Source organism: Boleophthalmus pectinirostris, unplaced genomic scaffold (genome assembly GCF_026225935.1).
Source record: "Boleophthalmus pectinirostris isolate CB_2022bp ecotype Guang Dong unplaced genomic scaffold, ASM2622593v1 HiC_scaffold_22, whole genome shotgun sequence".
In the NCBI taxonomy this organism is placed as follows: Eukaryota; Metazoa; Chordata; class Actinopteri; order Gobiiformes; family Gobiidae; genus Boleophthalmus; species Boleophthalmus pectinirostris.
In genome coordinates, this window is record NW_026571190.1 from 22122775 (window position 1) to 22135738 (window position 12964).

The 12964-nt window shown below is 37.5% G+C and overlaps 3 protein-coding genes across 4 annotated transcripts; all 3 read right to left on the minus strand.

The window, feature by feature from the left end:
- Nucleotides 1-1247: 1247 nt before the first annotated feature.
- On the minus strand, nucleotides 1248-5529 carry caly (calcyon neuron-specific vesicular protein). The gene is made up of 4 exons (XM_020931311.2): nucleotides 3923-5529; nucleotides 3573-3689; nucleotides 3368-3481; nucleotides 1248-2255 (listed from the first exon to the last, which is right to left on the minus strand). Exons 1-4 carry the CDS (start codon nucleotides 4049-4051, stop codon nucleotides 2040-2042), a joined length of 576 nt encoding a protein of 191 aa, XP_020786970.1. The 5' UTR covers nucleotides 4052-5529; the 3' UTR covers nucleotides 1248-2039.
- Nucleotides 5530-5654: 125 nt separating this feature from the next.
- Nucleotides 5655-7774, minus strand: nsmce1 (NSE1 homolog, SMC5-SMC6 complex component). Its single transcript, XM_020931489.2, has 8 exons — nucleotides 7505-7774; nucleotides 7092-7212; nucleotides 6873-6994; nucleotides 6529-6606; nucleotides 6297-6443; nucleotides 6085-6201; nucleotides 5879-6005; nucleotides 5655-5803 (listed from the first exon to the last, which is right to left on the minus strand). Exons 2-8 carry the CDS (start codon nucleotides 7207-7209, stop codon nucleotides 5790-5792), a joined length of 723 nt encoding a protein of 240 aa, XP_020787148.1. The 5' UTR covers nucleotides 7210-7212; nucleotides 7505-7774; the 3' UTR covers nucleotides 5655-5789.
- Nucleotides 7775-7906: 132 nt separating this feature from the next.
- vps37a (VPS37A subunit of ESCRT-I) lies at nucleotides 7907-12748 on the minus strand. 2 transcript variants are annotated; one of them, XM_020931397.2, is made up of 12 exons: nucleotides 12262-12748; nucleotides 11655-11729; nucleotides 10692-10809; nucleotides 10452-10555; nucleotides 10127-10346; nucleotides 9876-9946; nucleotides 9668-9795; nucleotides 9540-9598; nucleotides 9324-9392; nucleotides 9099-9242; nucleotides 8942-9029; nucleotides 7907-8815 (listed from the first exon to the last, which is right to left on the minus strand). In XM_020931397.2, the coding sequence occupies exons 1-11, from the start codon at nucleotides 12369-12371 to the stop codon at nucleotides 8949-8951; spliced, it is 1179 nt and encodes a 392-aa protein (XP_020787056.1). In that variant the 5' UTR covers nucleotides 12372-12748; the 3' UTR covers nucleotides 7907-8815; nucleotides 8942-8948. The 2 variants fall into 2 exon arrangements, with proteins under 2 accessions (XP_020787056.1, XP_020787055.1); XM_020931396.2 differs by having other exon boundaries at nucleotides 10127-10349.
- Between the last annotated feature and the right edge of the window lie 216 nt (nucleotides 12749-12964).

Genomic DNA, 12964 nt, shown 5'->3' on the forward strand with positions numbered 1-12964 from the left:
ATTATTGTACACATTTGTTTCTAACTTTATTCTAAGAATGTGCAGTAACACTTTTTAGACCACCTCATTTGAGTGACATCAGAGGAATTTGGTTTGGGTTGATCTTATTGGCTAAACCGCTCTTGGCAAGTGTCAGGAGGAATGCATGGGGACTCCAAGCGGTCAGGACAAATTAAACCTCCAACCTGCTATTTTACTGTTCAGATCTGATGATGCTATAAAGTGGGGGAAAATAGAGCGGGTTGATTTTATGTGATTTTCCCCTGGCTCCATATCTAAGCCTTTTTGGCACAGTGTGTTATGCCTTGTTCAAGCATAAGATCTGTAAATGCCCCTATAAATTTCCTTAGCACGTTATATGGTTCCATGCCCTGGGCCAAGACCATTTAAAGTATGTCACAGGGGAACAGCAGGGAGCTAAAGAAGCCCACAGGCTAAACAGGGTGTAATGTAGATTTAATTAACAAGCTGGGGCTCTCACACTCACGCAAACCATTAAAACACTAATACAACAGCACCAATACTCAACATGCATGTACCTTTTACAGTGAACACACACTCTCGATTTTCCTCCCCACATCTCTGGGTTTGGAGCGATGGTGTGAAATATGCACGTGTAAATGAGATGCAGAAGTGAGGCAGAGATGGAGAGAGGATGTGGCTTGGCTTTGAATTGCTTAAGTAAACTTTGAGGAACAAGTAGAATTATTTTATGCATTTTGAGAATACATTACAGTGTTGACATGGGACACACATCTCAAAGTTAACACTGTTAGATAGGTTAGTATGTTTATTCCTCTAAAGTTAAAGGTAAATAAAGACCAAATATACATGTATCCCACACTGATATTAAGCAATAAAAAAACAGGAAGTTTAACTATACAAATTTAGGAAATCCACATGAAATTCTTATCAGTACTATATAAACATTATCTATGTCTAAGATTAAGGTTCACTGTCCCCATGGAAAATTTGTCCTCTGCGTTCAGTGTTTCTAGGGCAACCTGAGTGTGCTGGAAGATCTTTCCTTTTGTGCATGTTTTTTAGGTATTTGCGTGTAAACGCAAAAGCTCTCAGCATCACTGGTATATTTATATTCATGTTGACGTCAGTGTCGACAAAAATGAGTCTTGGAAACAGAAGTCAAGCTGTTACCAGTGTGCAACGCCAGTTACCACAGTAAAGTTATTCAGTGACAATGAAGAAACAAATGTGTCAAGAAAAAAAAGTTAAGGGTGCATACGGTATTTTACTTAGTAGATTGAGAAATTGTTATATTTACAATATATATATTTTTCATAGATATTAGAATGAAACTATTGTACACAGTAAATTCTAACTGCTTTAACTACATACATTCAATTAGTTAGGCATGTATCGGTTCCTTTAAAATTGTGCAACAAAAATGTTAACAGGCAAAGCAGACGGTTTGTACACAAGGATAGTAAAAAGTGTCTACTGCATTTGATTTCCTACAATGTAATTCACTACAACATTAAAAATAAAGACAAACTCGAATAAATTCTAAATCTATAATCTTTAACTAAATGGTTGTCTAAGTCAAAAAATTTGAAATAAATAGAAATTTTAAATCTCTACTTTATGAAACATGTAAAGTACATTCATCATATTAATGGCAGCAAATATCTTTGTTTTTCTCAAATGTCCTGTTACAGTAAATGCTCTCCATATATTATGAATAAAATCTTTAGCCCCTTGCACTGTCAACAATGGCGTCATATAGCTCCCTCTCTGTCCATGACCTGGTTTCATAACATTCTGTAACAAATGACAAATGGTGAAAGATAATCATGCTTTTAAAGGCCAAGTCTGATACCATTTTCACAGTACCATTCCTTGAGACCACACCCACTTTTATCCAGAATTTACAAATTGCTGAATGCCAATTCGCAATAGACCTAAACCTTCTAGTCAATGCATCAGCAAAGGCTATGTAATTCCAGGTCTTAATATGATATTCTCAGAGACATTCACAGACAAAGCCTCTTGGCCTGTCCTCTTCCATGGCCTCTTTACCCTCACTTGTCCTGGTCCATGGGGTTTTGAACAGCTTGGTTATTATGGGCCTCCTTCAGGGCACTGAAGACTGGTCTCCATGGAGACTGGAGTCCGCTCCTCTTGACCTGGTTGAGGGCGGACAGGAGTCCGGTCTGGTCCCTGCTCTGGTCCAAAGTCGACTCCTGCTGCTGTTCGGAGTAGTACATCTCCAGAGCCGCCGGACTGCAGTGTTTATCCTGGAGAGGCACAGAAAGGTCAAAAACATGATCCGGCATACGCACAAGACTGAGGAAAACTTGGATAAACAAACCTCAGTCTAATTATTTTGCATTAATTTAAAAGACAGGTCATTACAAACACATCATCATTACATTTAAAACAGTCATGCATAGTGTATAGGGTATTTTTAAGTAAACACAATAGAAGAGCAAATTTTTCTAAATAAAAAAATATATATAGATATAAGATGAGATATATAAACTAAATATAAAAAAGAGCAATTCTAAACAGACCAATCTTCAAACGTCTCATCGGAAGAACCCCCTCCCTCCCCCAGCTGCCCCCCTTCACCGTTAAGCCTTTAATCACAGTTTAGTCACGCTCAGCTCTAATTAAAGACCCCTTGAATTCATAGGCCGGTATCCCAGCCTCTCACTGAGCAGAAAGCAGGCTAAGATGCTCCTCACTCCTCCTCCCTCTGATTTTAAACTGCGAGACTCTTAAACTAACATGCGTACAATGCCCCAAAGGTGAGAGTTAAAGATAATGAGATTTGGTTTCCAGGCTTTTCAGCTTCAAGAATGCTATTCAAATGACACATGAGAGAGTGTGCTGGGAAACAAATAGGTATATGGTAGAATAGCCATGAGGAAACTAATACTAGGATCATATACAAAAGGTAGTCCCGCTGTGAAATAAGCCTCTACTTACGCACACAAAAAATCAAAGTTAATCTCACAACAATTTGTCTGTCATTTCTGGCTCTGGAGACATTGGAGACATTCAAGACTTAATAGAGATATTGGCTAGTATTTGGACAGTGCATATTGTGCACTTAAGAAGCAAACATTAATAGGTATACTTATTTTTGTTCCATTTTGTAAATATGCAATATGGTGATAATTATACCACAATAAATAATAGATAAATCTTAACGTATAGAACTTATTTGCATTACACTTGTAAATATAATTGTGTACATTTAGAATAAATACAAAAACAAAATGAATAAATACTGCAACTGTAACCACCCATGCACATATAGGAGAAAATACATAAAATGGAAATATGGTTGTGTTTTAAAAATAAAAAATTATCAATAATATTCTTTAGGTAGTGAAGAGCCTACCTTAAGAATAAATCCGTCTGGGCATGTGAGCTGGTCGTACCACATTTCCTTGTACATGAGCAGGAGGAGCAGACTGGTTAGGAAGCCCAACGTCATGAGAATTAGACCTGTGATCTGCAAATAAAACACAGATAGGTTTGTTGTAAATAAATGCTTGCAAAAGGTTTGGACAATAGTTAATGCAACTATGAGGTGTGTATCATACCTTGGCTTTGTCTGAAACGTCTCTGTAAAAATGAATATTCAGCTTCTTAATACTGGGCATAAACAGTGGCCTCTTCTTCTGTTGCAGTTGGAACTGTGTCGATGTCTTCACAATGACCTACAGGAAAACAACATAGAACTATTATCTCCAAATATCAATGGGATTATGTAACTCAAACTACTAAATCAAACTACCTGAAATGATTAATCTCTACTCACATCACATGAGTTTTCAACTGATCTGTTATCTTAAACCATGCTCTTCCCTGTGTCTCTTCAGTATTCTTGTATTTACCATTGATTTTACATTCTTATGATAAAAACAGCATAAATTCAATTTTAAAACATTACCTTGTCTGTGAAAGTTTGCTGTAGCTGGTTGACCTCCAGAGGAGTGATGAGGGGAATGTTATCAAAGCCATCATCTACTGAGGGCTGCTTGTCCAGTTTATCAGACAGATTTGCTCCAAGCTTCACCATGGCTCCAATGGATTCGTCTGATTCTAAAAGTTAAAAAATGCTGTATATATTATCTCTCTTTCTATGAACCTGTAAAGCTCATGACGCCAGCACTTTAAAAAAAAGTGTGACTGAAAGTACAGTTATGTAAACAAGCAGTAGGTTATTATACAGTACAAGTATAACAGTTTCTCACTGCTAAGGGCCCCCACACTCTATTAATCTATATGACTCACTGCCAGTGAGGCACAACATTGCTTATACACTAAAGGACTTATTTTATTTGGATGTTAAAGTTTTTCTCTACAGCAATCGTCTCTCTTAATCAGAATCTGAAGCTCAACAACAAATGTGAAATTTATCTAATACATATAAAATACATCTCACACATTGTAAGACAACAGCCTGAACATAGGCCTAACTGTCTTGGAGGTGCGTGGGTGGTCATCAGTGCTGACCATACTCAGAGCAAAGTGTGCAAGCAGTGAATCATCAAGAACCTGTGATTCCCACCAGCACACACTGATCCCACACAGAGGAGAACAAAGACAAAGGGTCCAACAAATCAAAGGCATCATCGGTGTAATAAAACCAATTACCGTAAATAATATGCTTTTGAAACACCTTATTTTATTTGCCATTTCTGTCCATGGTTTAGCGTTTGAGCAGTATATGCATATGTCTGAACTTGGTGCAGTATTCATACACACTTACCAAGGCCTATAGGCTGACGCAGTGTACCCGGTGCTACTGTAAAATAGTCAATTCGATTTGTAATTAACCACAGCTGACAATCGGGATGTGGGATGAGTATATGGTCATGGTGCAATCTCTGGTCAGATATTTAGGATCTTAAATCTGGCTTTTCCAATCAACTAGTTCCCTGTAGAATTACCCCGCGACCTCTATTAACAGTCGCAATAAATCAGTACAATAGATGAACAAAGCAAGACTTACATGTGTTTGCTGTGCTCCTCTCGGCTCCCTGTCGCGGTGGATATGCGGGACAAGCGGATGCTGTGGGACTGGCCGTGAACGCACCGGTTGCCGTGGTGATGTGTGATTCACGGCGGCACTGCGCATCAAATCAGCATCCGCGGCGCATCGGTGAGATCAGTAGGAGAAATAGCCTAAACCCGAACCCTGTTGTTTTTGACTGGAGTATCGACTTTGTATTAGAGTTTTAACAAAGAAGCACGAACCGTTATGAGGAAGCATGGGTAAATTGCTTAAACCAATGTAATTATTCTTTATTATGCTATCATAGATTGTATATAGGCTATAGAGTTTGTGTGTACTGCCTGCTGAGACATCTCATACATTTAAACTGAATAGCCACCAAAGCCTAAAGCAATCAAGTACATTTTATTATATTAAAGCTCATCCCGTGGTGATCCAGGGCAATTTGAGCAATTCAAATGTAGTGCTTATTATTGTTGATAATGTTTATTATTCCTGATTTGGGGAGTTTGATTTGTTTATAGGCGAGGTAAGTATAATTGGCTTAGCTACAGAGCCACCTTGTGTTCACTTATAAATCCTACAAGTGAGGTTGTTGCAGCAGGTTGTAGAGGATGGATCTACTTCAGTCATCTCAAACTCAAGAGAAAAAGGCAAACAGAAGTAAATATGTAAAATGCACAATTTATTATTAACAAGAAAATGCATATTTAAAAAAAATATATACAAATACAGAAAGAATTTAACACAGATAGATAATCAAAATTACACATTTATGATCATCTCCAGGGGACAGATTTTAGTGTCTGACTTCTGTATGGAACAAAAAGAACTGAATTAATCAATAATTTTATACAGATTTGTAAATCGAAAAGTAAAATGAAATACCAGGGATTTCATAAGGCCAAAACTCATCACAAGCTGGACAGCGGGGATCAACTCTGCCCTTGAAGTACCTGGCCACACACGGATTGTGTATTTTGATTCCACACGTGGGACTGTCGCAAATTTGGCACTAGAAAACCAAGACTAAAGGGTCAGATTCTAATGGCTGAGAGTGTACTTTGAAAATAAATAGACAGAAGTGTACTCACTTGGAAAGCAACGTTGTGACAAATATGACACATTTTGAGCTGGTCTTCATACATTCTTCTAAAGTATGGCTCCATTTCAATGATGCATCTGATGGAGAAGGTGAATTCCCCTCTTTTCTGAAGGAGACAAAAAAAAATAAAAATAACAATGAACCAATACTTACACAATATATTATTCTCTAATGGCTGGATATAGACAAAACAAAACTTACCTCATTGAGCCATTTATCCTGCACAAGCCGCTTCAAAACCTGCTCTGCCTCACTTTTCTTAAGTTTTTTTGTAGTCAAAGTGTCAGCAAGGTTCAGGACATCAGTGGAAGAAACCTTGCCATTTTCGGAGCTCATAATTAGATCCATCTGCATACAGCAAGCACAAGCATAAAACAGACTGGTCTCAAAATGACTGGAAAAAAGTTAACACATATGTCTTTGTATCACTCACCGTTTTCCTAAATAGCTCCAGTTCATTGTCAGCATAATCAGACGACATTCTAGTCACATCTGTCTGAGCCATGTTCACCTACACACAATGTACAGATATCACCAAGTCAGGTTCATGTTTTTTCACTGTCCAATCAATATTATTAATTCACAAACATATGCAACACACAATTTTCATTTTTAACTGTTTCATTAGACAGCTTGGACATTAAAACATGAGTGACTGTTTGCATTTTTTAATCAACATTTTTGCTGTCAGATTTAAGCTTTTGGTAGGAGTTTCAAATGTTGTTAAATGAAATTATATCTGAACAACAAAACATGATATCTGAGTTTCACACTTACTAATGCATAATACTGCTGGCCATTATCCTCTGACATCCCCTTTCTAATCTGCATGAGCATAGGCTGGAGTTTTGAGTTGATAGTTTCAATAAAATCATCCAGCTTGTCAGGGACACAATGTGCTGTCAAGAGTAAGACAACAACTAATCACATGCTGTTTCACACGTATTCATCTGGTACATATCAGTACAAAAATACCATATTAACCAATATTATTACCTTTATGGATGTCACAACAATGTTTGTAAAGTGCACGGGCTTCTTTTTCATCCACGACACTTTTAGACATCATGGACTGGAGAAACCTGCGATGGCTGTCTCCTAACTGCGGAGCCATGATCTAGATCAGAAAAAACACTGATCTGTATGCAAGATAACTGGCACAAATATTAGTCTGAGCAAATACTGTCACTTTATCATCGTATCTTATTATGTAAATGGCAGTTAGTTAATGCTAACATTCAGCTCTGATCTGTTCTTCTTACAGTAAAAGTAACGCTTTAGCGCAGTGAATAACGTGAGGAGGGGTTTCTACCGGCAAATTCAAAACGTCAGAAGACAGAACAGGCTATTTTGATTGTTATAAGTAGCTATTTCTCAAAGGTTTCGTTACATTTCTAGTGATTGCTTACCTGTTATAAGTGCAGGCTGCGCGCTTTGGCTTTGGTCGAGTTTTCCGACTCCGACTTCCTTCTGTCTTCAATGACCTTAGCGCCCTCTACCGGCTGGGAAACCACTGTCTTCGCAGAATATACTAAACAAAAAACTTCAAAAGCCTATTCAGGGATCCCCAAACTTTTTTCAATCAAACAGACCAAGTGGAAGTCTACAGACGGGTGATCGAAAACGTAAATTGCGTTCATCTTAGGTGTGAAAATCGCCATGTTAGTTAGAGGCTACAATGAAACTGGATAATGTGGGCCAATTCACCAGAAAGTGAAAATGAAAGTAGCGGTACTGTTGTCCTGTTAATACTGACCTGTAAAATGACCTTTAGGTGGTTAAACATAATGTGAAATCACCCAGACAACAGGTTTTATCTGAATTCTTTATTACACTACCAAATAAAATATGGTACAAGGTGTCGAAGTCTTTGATAACAATAAAGCTTATTATTAACATTATTTAAATACAGTTTCTGATGTTGAAGATATTTACTGCGGCATTCAAACTAATAATCATTGTCTGTTTCCCCATCCAGAAACATCAAGCTCAGAAGGTGCACTAAATGGCTCTTAGTCATCAACATCTCAGCAGTATGTTCACACCCACATAAAGCCTACCTCTAGTATTTTAGAAATACAGCATTGGGACCAAACTGGTCAGTTAACCTTGAGAGGGCATATTATTTTACAATAAATACAAAAATCAACACATAAACCATTTCCACCAATCTGGTTAATAACTAAAAATTGCACATGTGGTGGTATTGAGTATGGTACATGTTTTTTTTAAATGCATTATAGTAGGTGCAGATGTAAACATACTGAAAGGAGTTTGAAGACTCTCTCGACATCAACAAGGTCAAAAAATGGTATTCTTAATTAGTTTATTTACTTTAAATGCACCCTAAATATTCCAGTCTCCCTTACATTCGTATTAAAATTATTCATCATAATTTATTTGACTGCATTGTATTCTGTGGAAAATGCACAAATTTCTTCCTCACTTATTCCTTTCGAGAACAATATGGTCATATTGGTGCTGCCGTGGTGGGTGAGGAGAAATGAAAACCTGATATATACTGAAAAGTAAACCACCCTCAACACAAAGGAGGTGCAAATTTCTATAGTGTTGTGTTCAAACTTATTTGATCTGAGACACCCACTCAACACGTTTACTTTGATACTTTTGTTTCTGTAAAAGTATCTCATTGGGTCCCTCAGTGTGCTTTACAAATCTTCTAATATATTCTGATGGCAGCAGTTGGCTGAGAGAAATACCTGTCAATCACAAATAGGAGGAGGAATAAACTATCACAAAAAATATCATACAAATGCATATAAAGTACATGAAGATGATGATATGCGCTACAATCACAGTGTTGCCTTGAATTTCCTATGAATTACCTTGATTTCAGTGACTAGAAGAAAACTGTCCAAGTGTATTAATGGACTGTTGTAACTTCTCTTCTTTTGCTCTTCTGCTGTGGCAAAGCTGAAAATCAAAACAGGAGTCAAATACAGAACTAATGTCACATGTCCAGCTCTGAGACAGGCCTCTTACGGTTCTCTTCTCCATAAAGCTGGTGAGGAATTCATCTATATCAGTGCGTCCTTCCAAAAAGTTCTCTGCTGTCTCCTCTGACTCTTCCTCTGCCTGATGAGCTGCAACTTTTAACCGAGCCTGAAGAGTGCTTAAACTGCAACTCTGCCAAAAACAGTAAAACAAAATAACTCCAATACAGCAGCATTACAAGTGTATAAACCTGTTTACATGTTATTTTCTCACCTCACTCAGTTCATGCTGTCTCTGCATCTTTGTTTCAAAAGCTGACTTCATCTGAGTGAGCTGTTCATACTGCCAGACAAAAGCACAAAAAAAGCATTTCTTACCCTTGGATCAAGCAAACAATCAAACTTTATTTATCCTCAAGGGTCAATGGGATTAGTAGGAATGGGAATGCTGCTGGTGTGCACAAGCCCTAACTAAAACAGGGGTACATACTTTGCAAAGCATTTCTTGTCTTTTACCCTCCAGCTGTGGCTCTATTTGAAGGTTTTTCTCTGTAAAAGATGGGCAGTTAGGCAGGTAACCTTTTATTCTGAAACTTTTCACAGAAAAGCTGTACTTACTGGCCATGTTAACAATACTTGTAACAAGATCTTCTTTATCGCTTGCAATTTGTTTGAGTTGTGGCAAAGACACAAAGAATTCAATCAGCACATCTTCATTTTCTGACATGTCTGACAACTGGGTGAGGCTAAAATTGAAAATAAACACAGTCATTCATCAATACAGAATAAGACTAAATGTTTGAATACATTAGCTTAAAAAACATACTTTTTGTCACAAAGTTCAGGAAAAGCCTCTGGAATCTCTGGCATCTTGTAAAGGTGTCCATTCAGCCCTACCTAAAATGTATGAAAAAACAAATGAGCAAAATCCTTTAAATAAATACACTTTATTATTTCCAAATTACAATGGGTAAATCTTGTAAATCGTGTTCCAAATGAAACATCTACATTTAAATAAGTATATGTTTAGTAGTTTGCTTAGTAGTTCATTTCGATATAGACCCTAATGCTGCTGACCTGTAGGTCTCCTGTGGGCACAGGCATGGGCAGGTCAGGGATGAATCCACATGGAGGCGGGGCTCGAGGAGGTCCATGCACAGCGTCTGACCCGGCGTGAGATGTGGGGACAGGAGTAGGTGAAGGAGCGCCAGGTGGAGCCTGTCCTGGACTGATGTGGCGAGGACCATAATGAAAACCCTGAGCTGGGTATGGAGCCATGCCGGATGACTTGTACATGCTGCTTTAGTTCAAGAAAGATGTTAAATATTAGAATGAATAAGTACTCCACAAGATGCGAATGCTGATTTTTGATTAATTCTAATAATTAAACTGGTAGGCTTACAATGGAAAGCCACTTGGGCCAGAGGATATTAAGGCAGGGGGACTCTTCCAAAGCTCATCCAACAAAGTCTGTATAACTTTACCCAGATCTGAATGCATTCCAAACTGAAACATGTTAAGAACAATGTTACAAGAGCAATTTCACAAGCGGTTCAACTACAATCAGATGAAAAGAGTAAGATTACCATGGAATTAAAAAATAAACTAATCTTACTGGGTTATGGTCAGGGGAAAAACTTACATTTGTAATTAATGGACATGTGACAATAGTCCCATTATTGCCATCAACTAAATGGTGCCCAACTGGAGGGTAGACACTAACCATTGGCTTTTCTTGAGGGAACTGAGGAGGAAGCAAGCTACAAAACAAAGAAATTAAGAAAGAAAGATTAAACACAAATGTATTTGTATTTGGCTTCTCTTCTTCTAATGAAGTTGATTCAGGATGATAATGTTTACTGCATGTGGAAACAAAGCTAGGGGAAGGCTGCACAATTAAAAGTACAGTATGTAACTTTCTAGAGGTGTCACCTGCAGGATTCCATGGAAAATTAAAACTTTTACATACTTTGGAAACTTTTCCTGAAGAATATTTCCTTAAGATATGTTTTATGCCAAATAGTGGAATATTTCTGCCAAAGAAACAACATTTTCTACAATTCCACAATTTCACAACATTTCCATGGAAATGTCAGGTTTGTAGAAATACAAGCCTGCTCAAATTAAGGATCTATGTTTTTCTATGATTTTCAGTGCAATAAAACAACAATAAAAAACATAATTTTTATGTTAGTTGATTTGGTTAAAAAAATATTGTGGCTTTAAGTATGGAAAAAAATCAAATCATGATTGTTTTACTAATCACTTAATTAGTAAAACAATAATTTGTGTTTCATGTAGTTGAATTATAACCTTTCATTATTAACAACATCATTTTAGTGGTTGAAATTACTTAATTACTCATTAGAGCAAACTTAAAATTAAGAAAATGCCTCATGCTTTCTTCTGGTACATAGTTAAATCTATAACCCGTATCTATTCCCCTTTGTGTTTTTTTCAGTATTGGTGTAATAATTGCCCAGCCCTACAGTTAGGTAATGTTTAAATGTATTTATTAATAGTTTCAAGATTGTTTAATGGATGTGTCAGAGTGACAATTTTCATATCAAATCCCAGATGAAATCATGTGACAGTGTGTACTCACATGTTAACACTAATGGTAGAGTTGTTAACTGTAAATGGTATTCGGTACTCCACATCCTTCTGAATTTCTGCAAGACTAGAAGTAGCAAAGACAAACCATAGAAATGTGATTAGGCACATCTTGAAAACATTAACATTTTTTCATGTTATTCAAATCTATTTCCCAGTAGTGTATAAAATAATAATGAATAGTGGTGGCACTAACCTCATATGACAAAAAAACAATCACAGGTGTAAGGCAACAGAGCCTGAATAAACAAATGCTGATAATACTTTAATCTCTGTATCTAATTAGCTATCTACCAAGCCACCAGTCACATGTGTGTCTACAGCAACATGTGAGACAAGCAAAGCTCCCAAACGCCAGTGCGATCACAGGACAGTTAGTCAAGTCAATCTTTATCGGACGATTTCGTTTCACAAATTGTAAATACCATTAAAAGTAGACAGTAGACTTATGGTTACATGTGTGACTTCAGAGTAAGCTGTCAATATAAACTACGCTACCACACAGCTATAAGTAGTCAAGCGCTACATAGTAAATCACAGACAGACACCAGTCAAACAAACTTTTTCGTGTATTTTACCCACAGAGTGTCTGGTTTTACCTCGGGTGTGCAGCTTTAAGCGACTCGATCTGCCGCTGTCTTTGTTGCTGTAAGCTGTTCAGAGGTGGGAGAGGTCCAGATCCTTTGGACAGGGGGAAAAGCCAGTTCATCCTCTCCTGGCGAGACCGGTGGCGTGTACAGAGTACAGAAACTGTGATCCTTTCAACCAAAGTCGAAAAACGGAATATAAGACAGTCGTCTACTGTACGGTGTGAGCTTTGCGATGCTAACTGTTGTTAGCCAGTCGTAGCGTGTTGGTGTTGAAATGTTACGGGCTTTATACGTCTCCTGTCAGTAAAAAGACGCATGATATATTCCTGAATGGCAGAAAATCTCTTTATGTACTAAGTGCTAACTTGAGAGTAAAATTGTGCCCGAAACGAAACCGGTGTATACCAAAGCAAGCGATAAAAACAACCTTGTGAGTAAGCAGAACATTTACGGTCTATGAAGCACAAGCTCAACTTAGTACGTACGCGTTACGTAAACCAACGTGCAACGTCATTTCCGGAGAATTTGTTTGGAGAGTTTGGATCTATTAGACCTGATCCATCAGACCTTCACCTAAACTCTGTGAGGTTTATAAGGAGCTGCCAGCTTTTTAAAGTACATTTGCATGGTAGATTAGTAGTGATGAACAGAGCGCTGTGGTGTTTATTTCTTATTATCATTTTAAGTCGTGCATTATAGCACTTCACTCAGT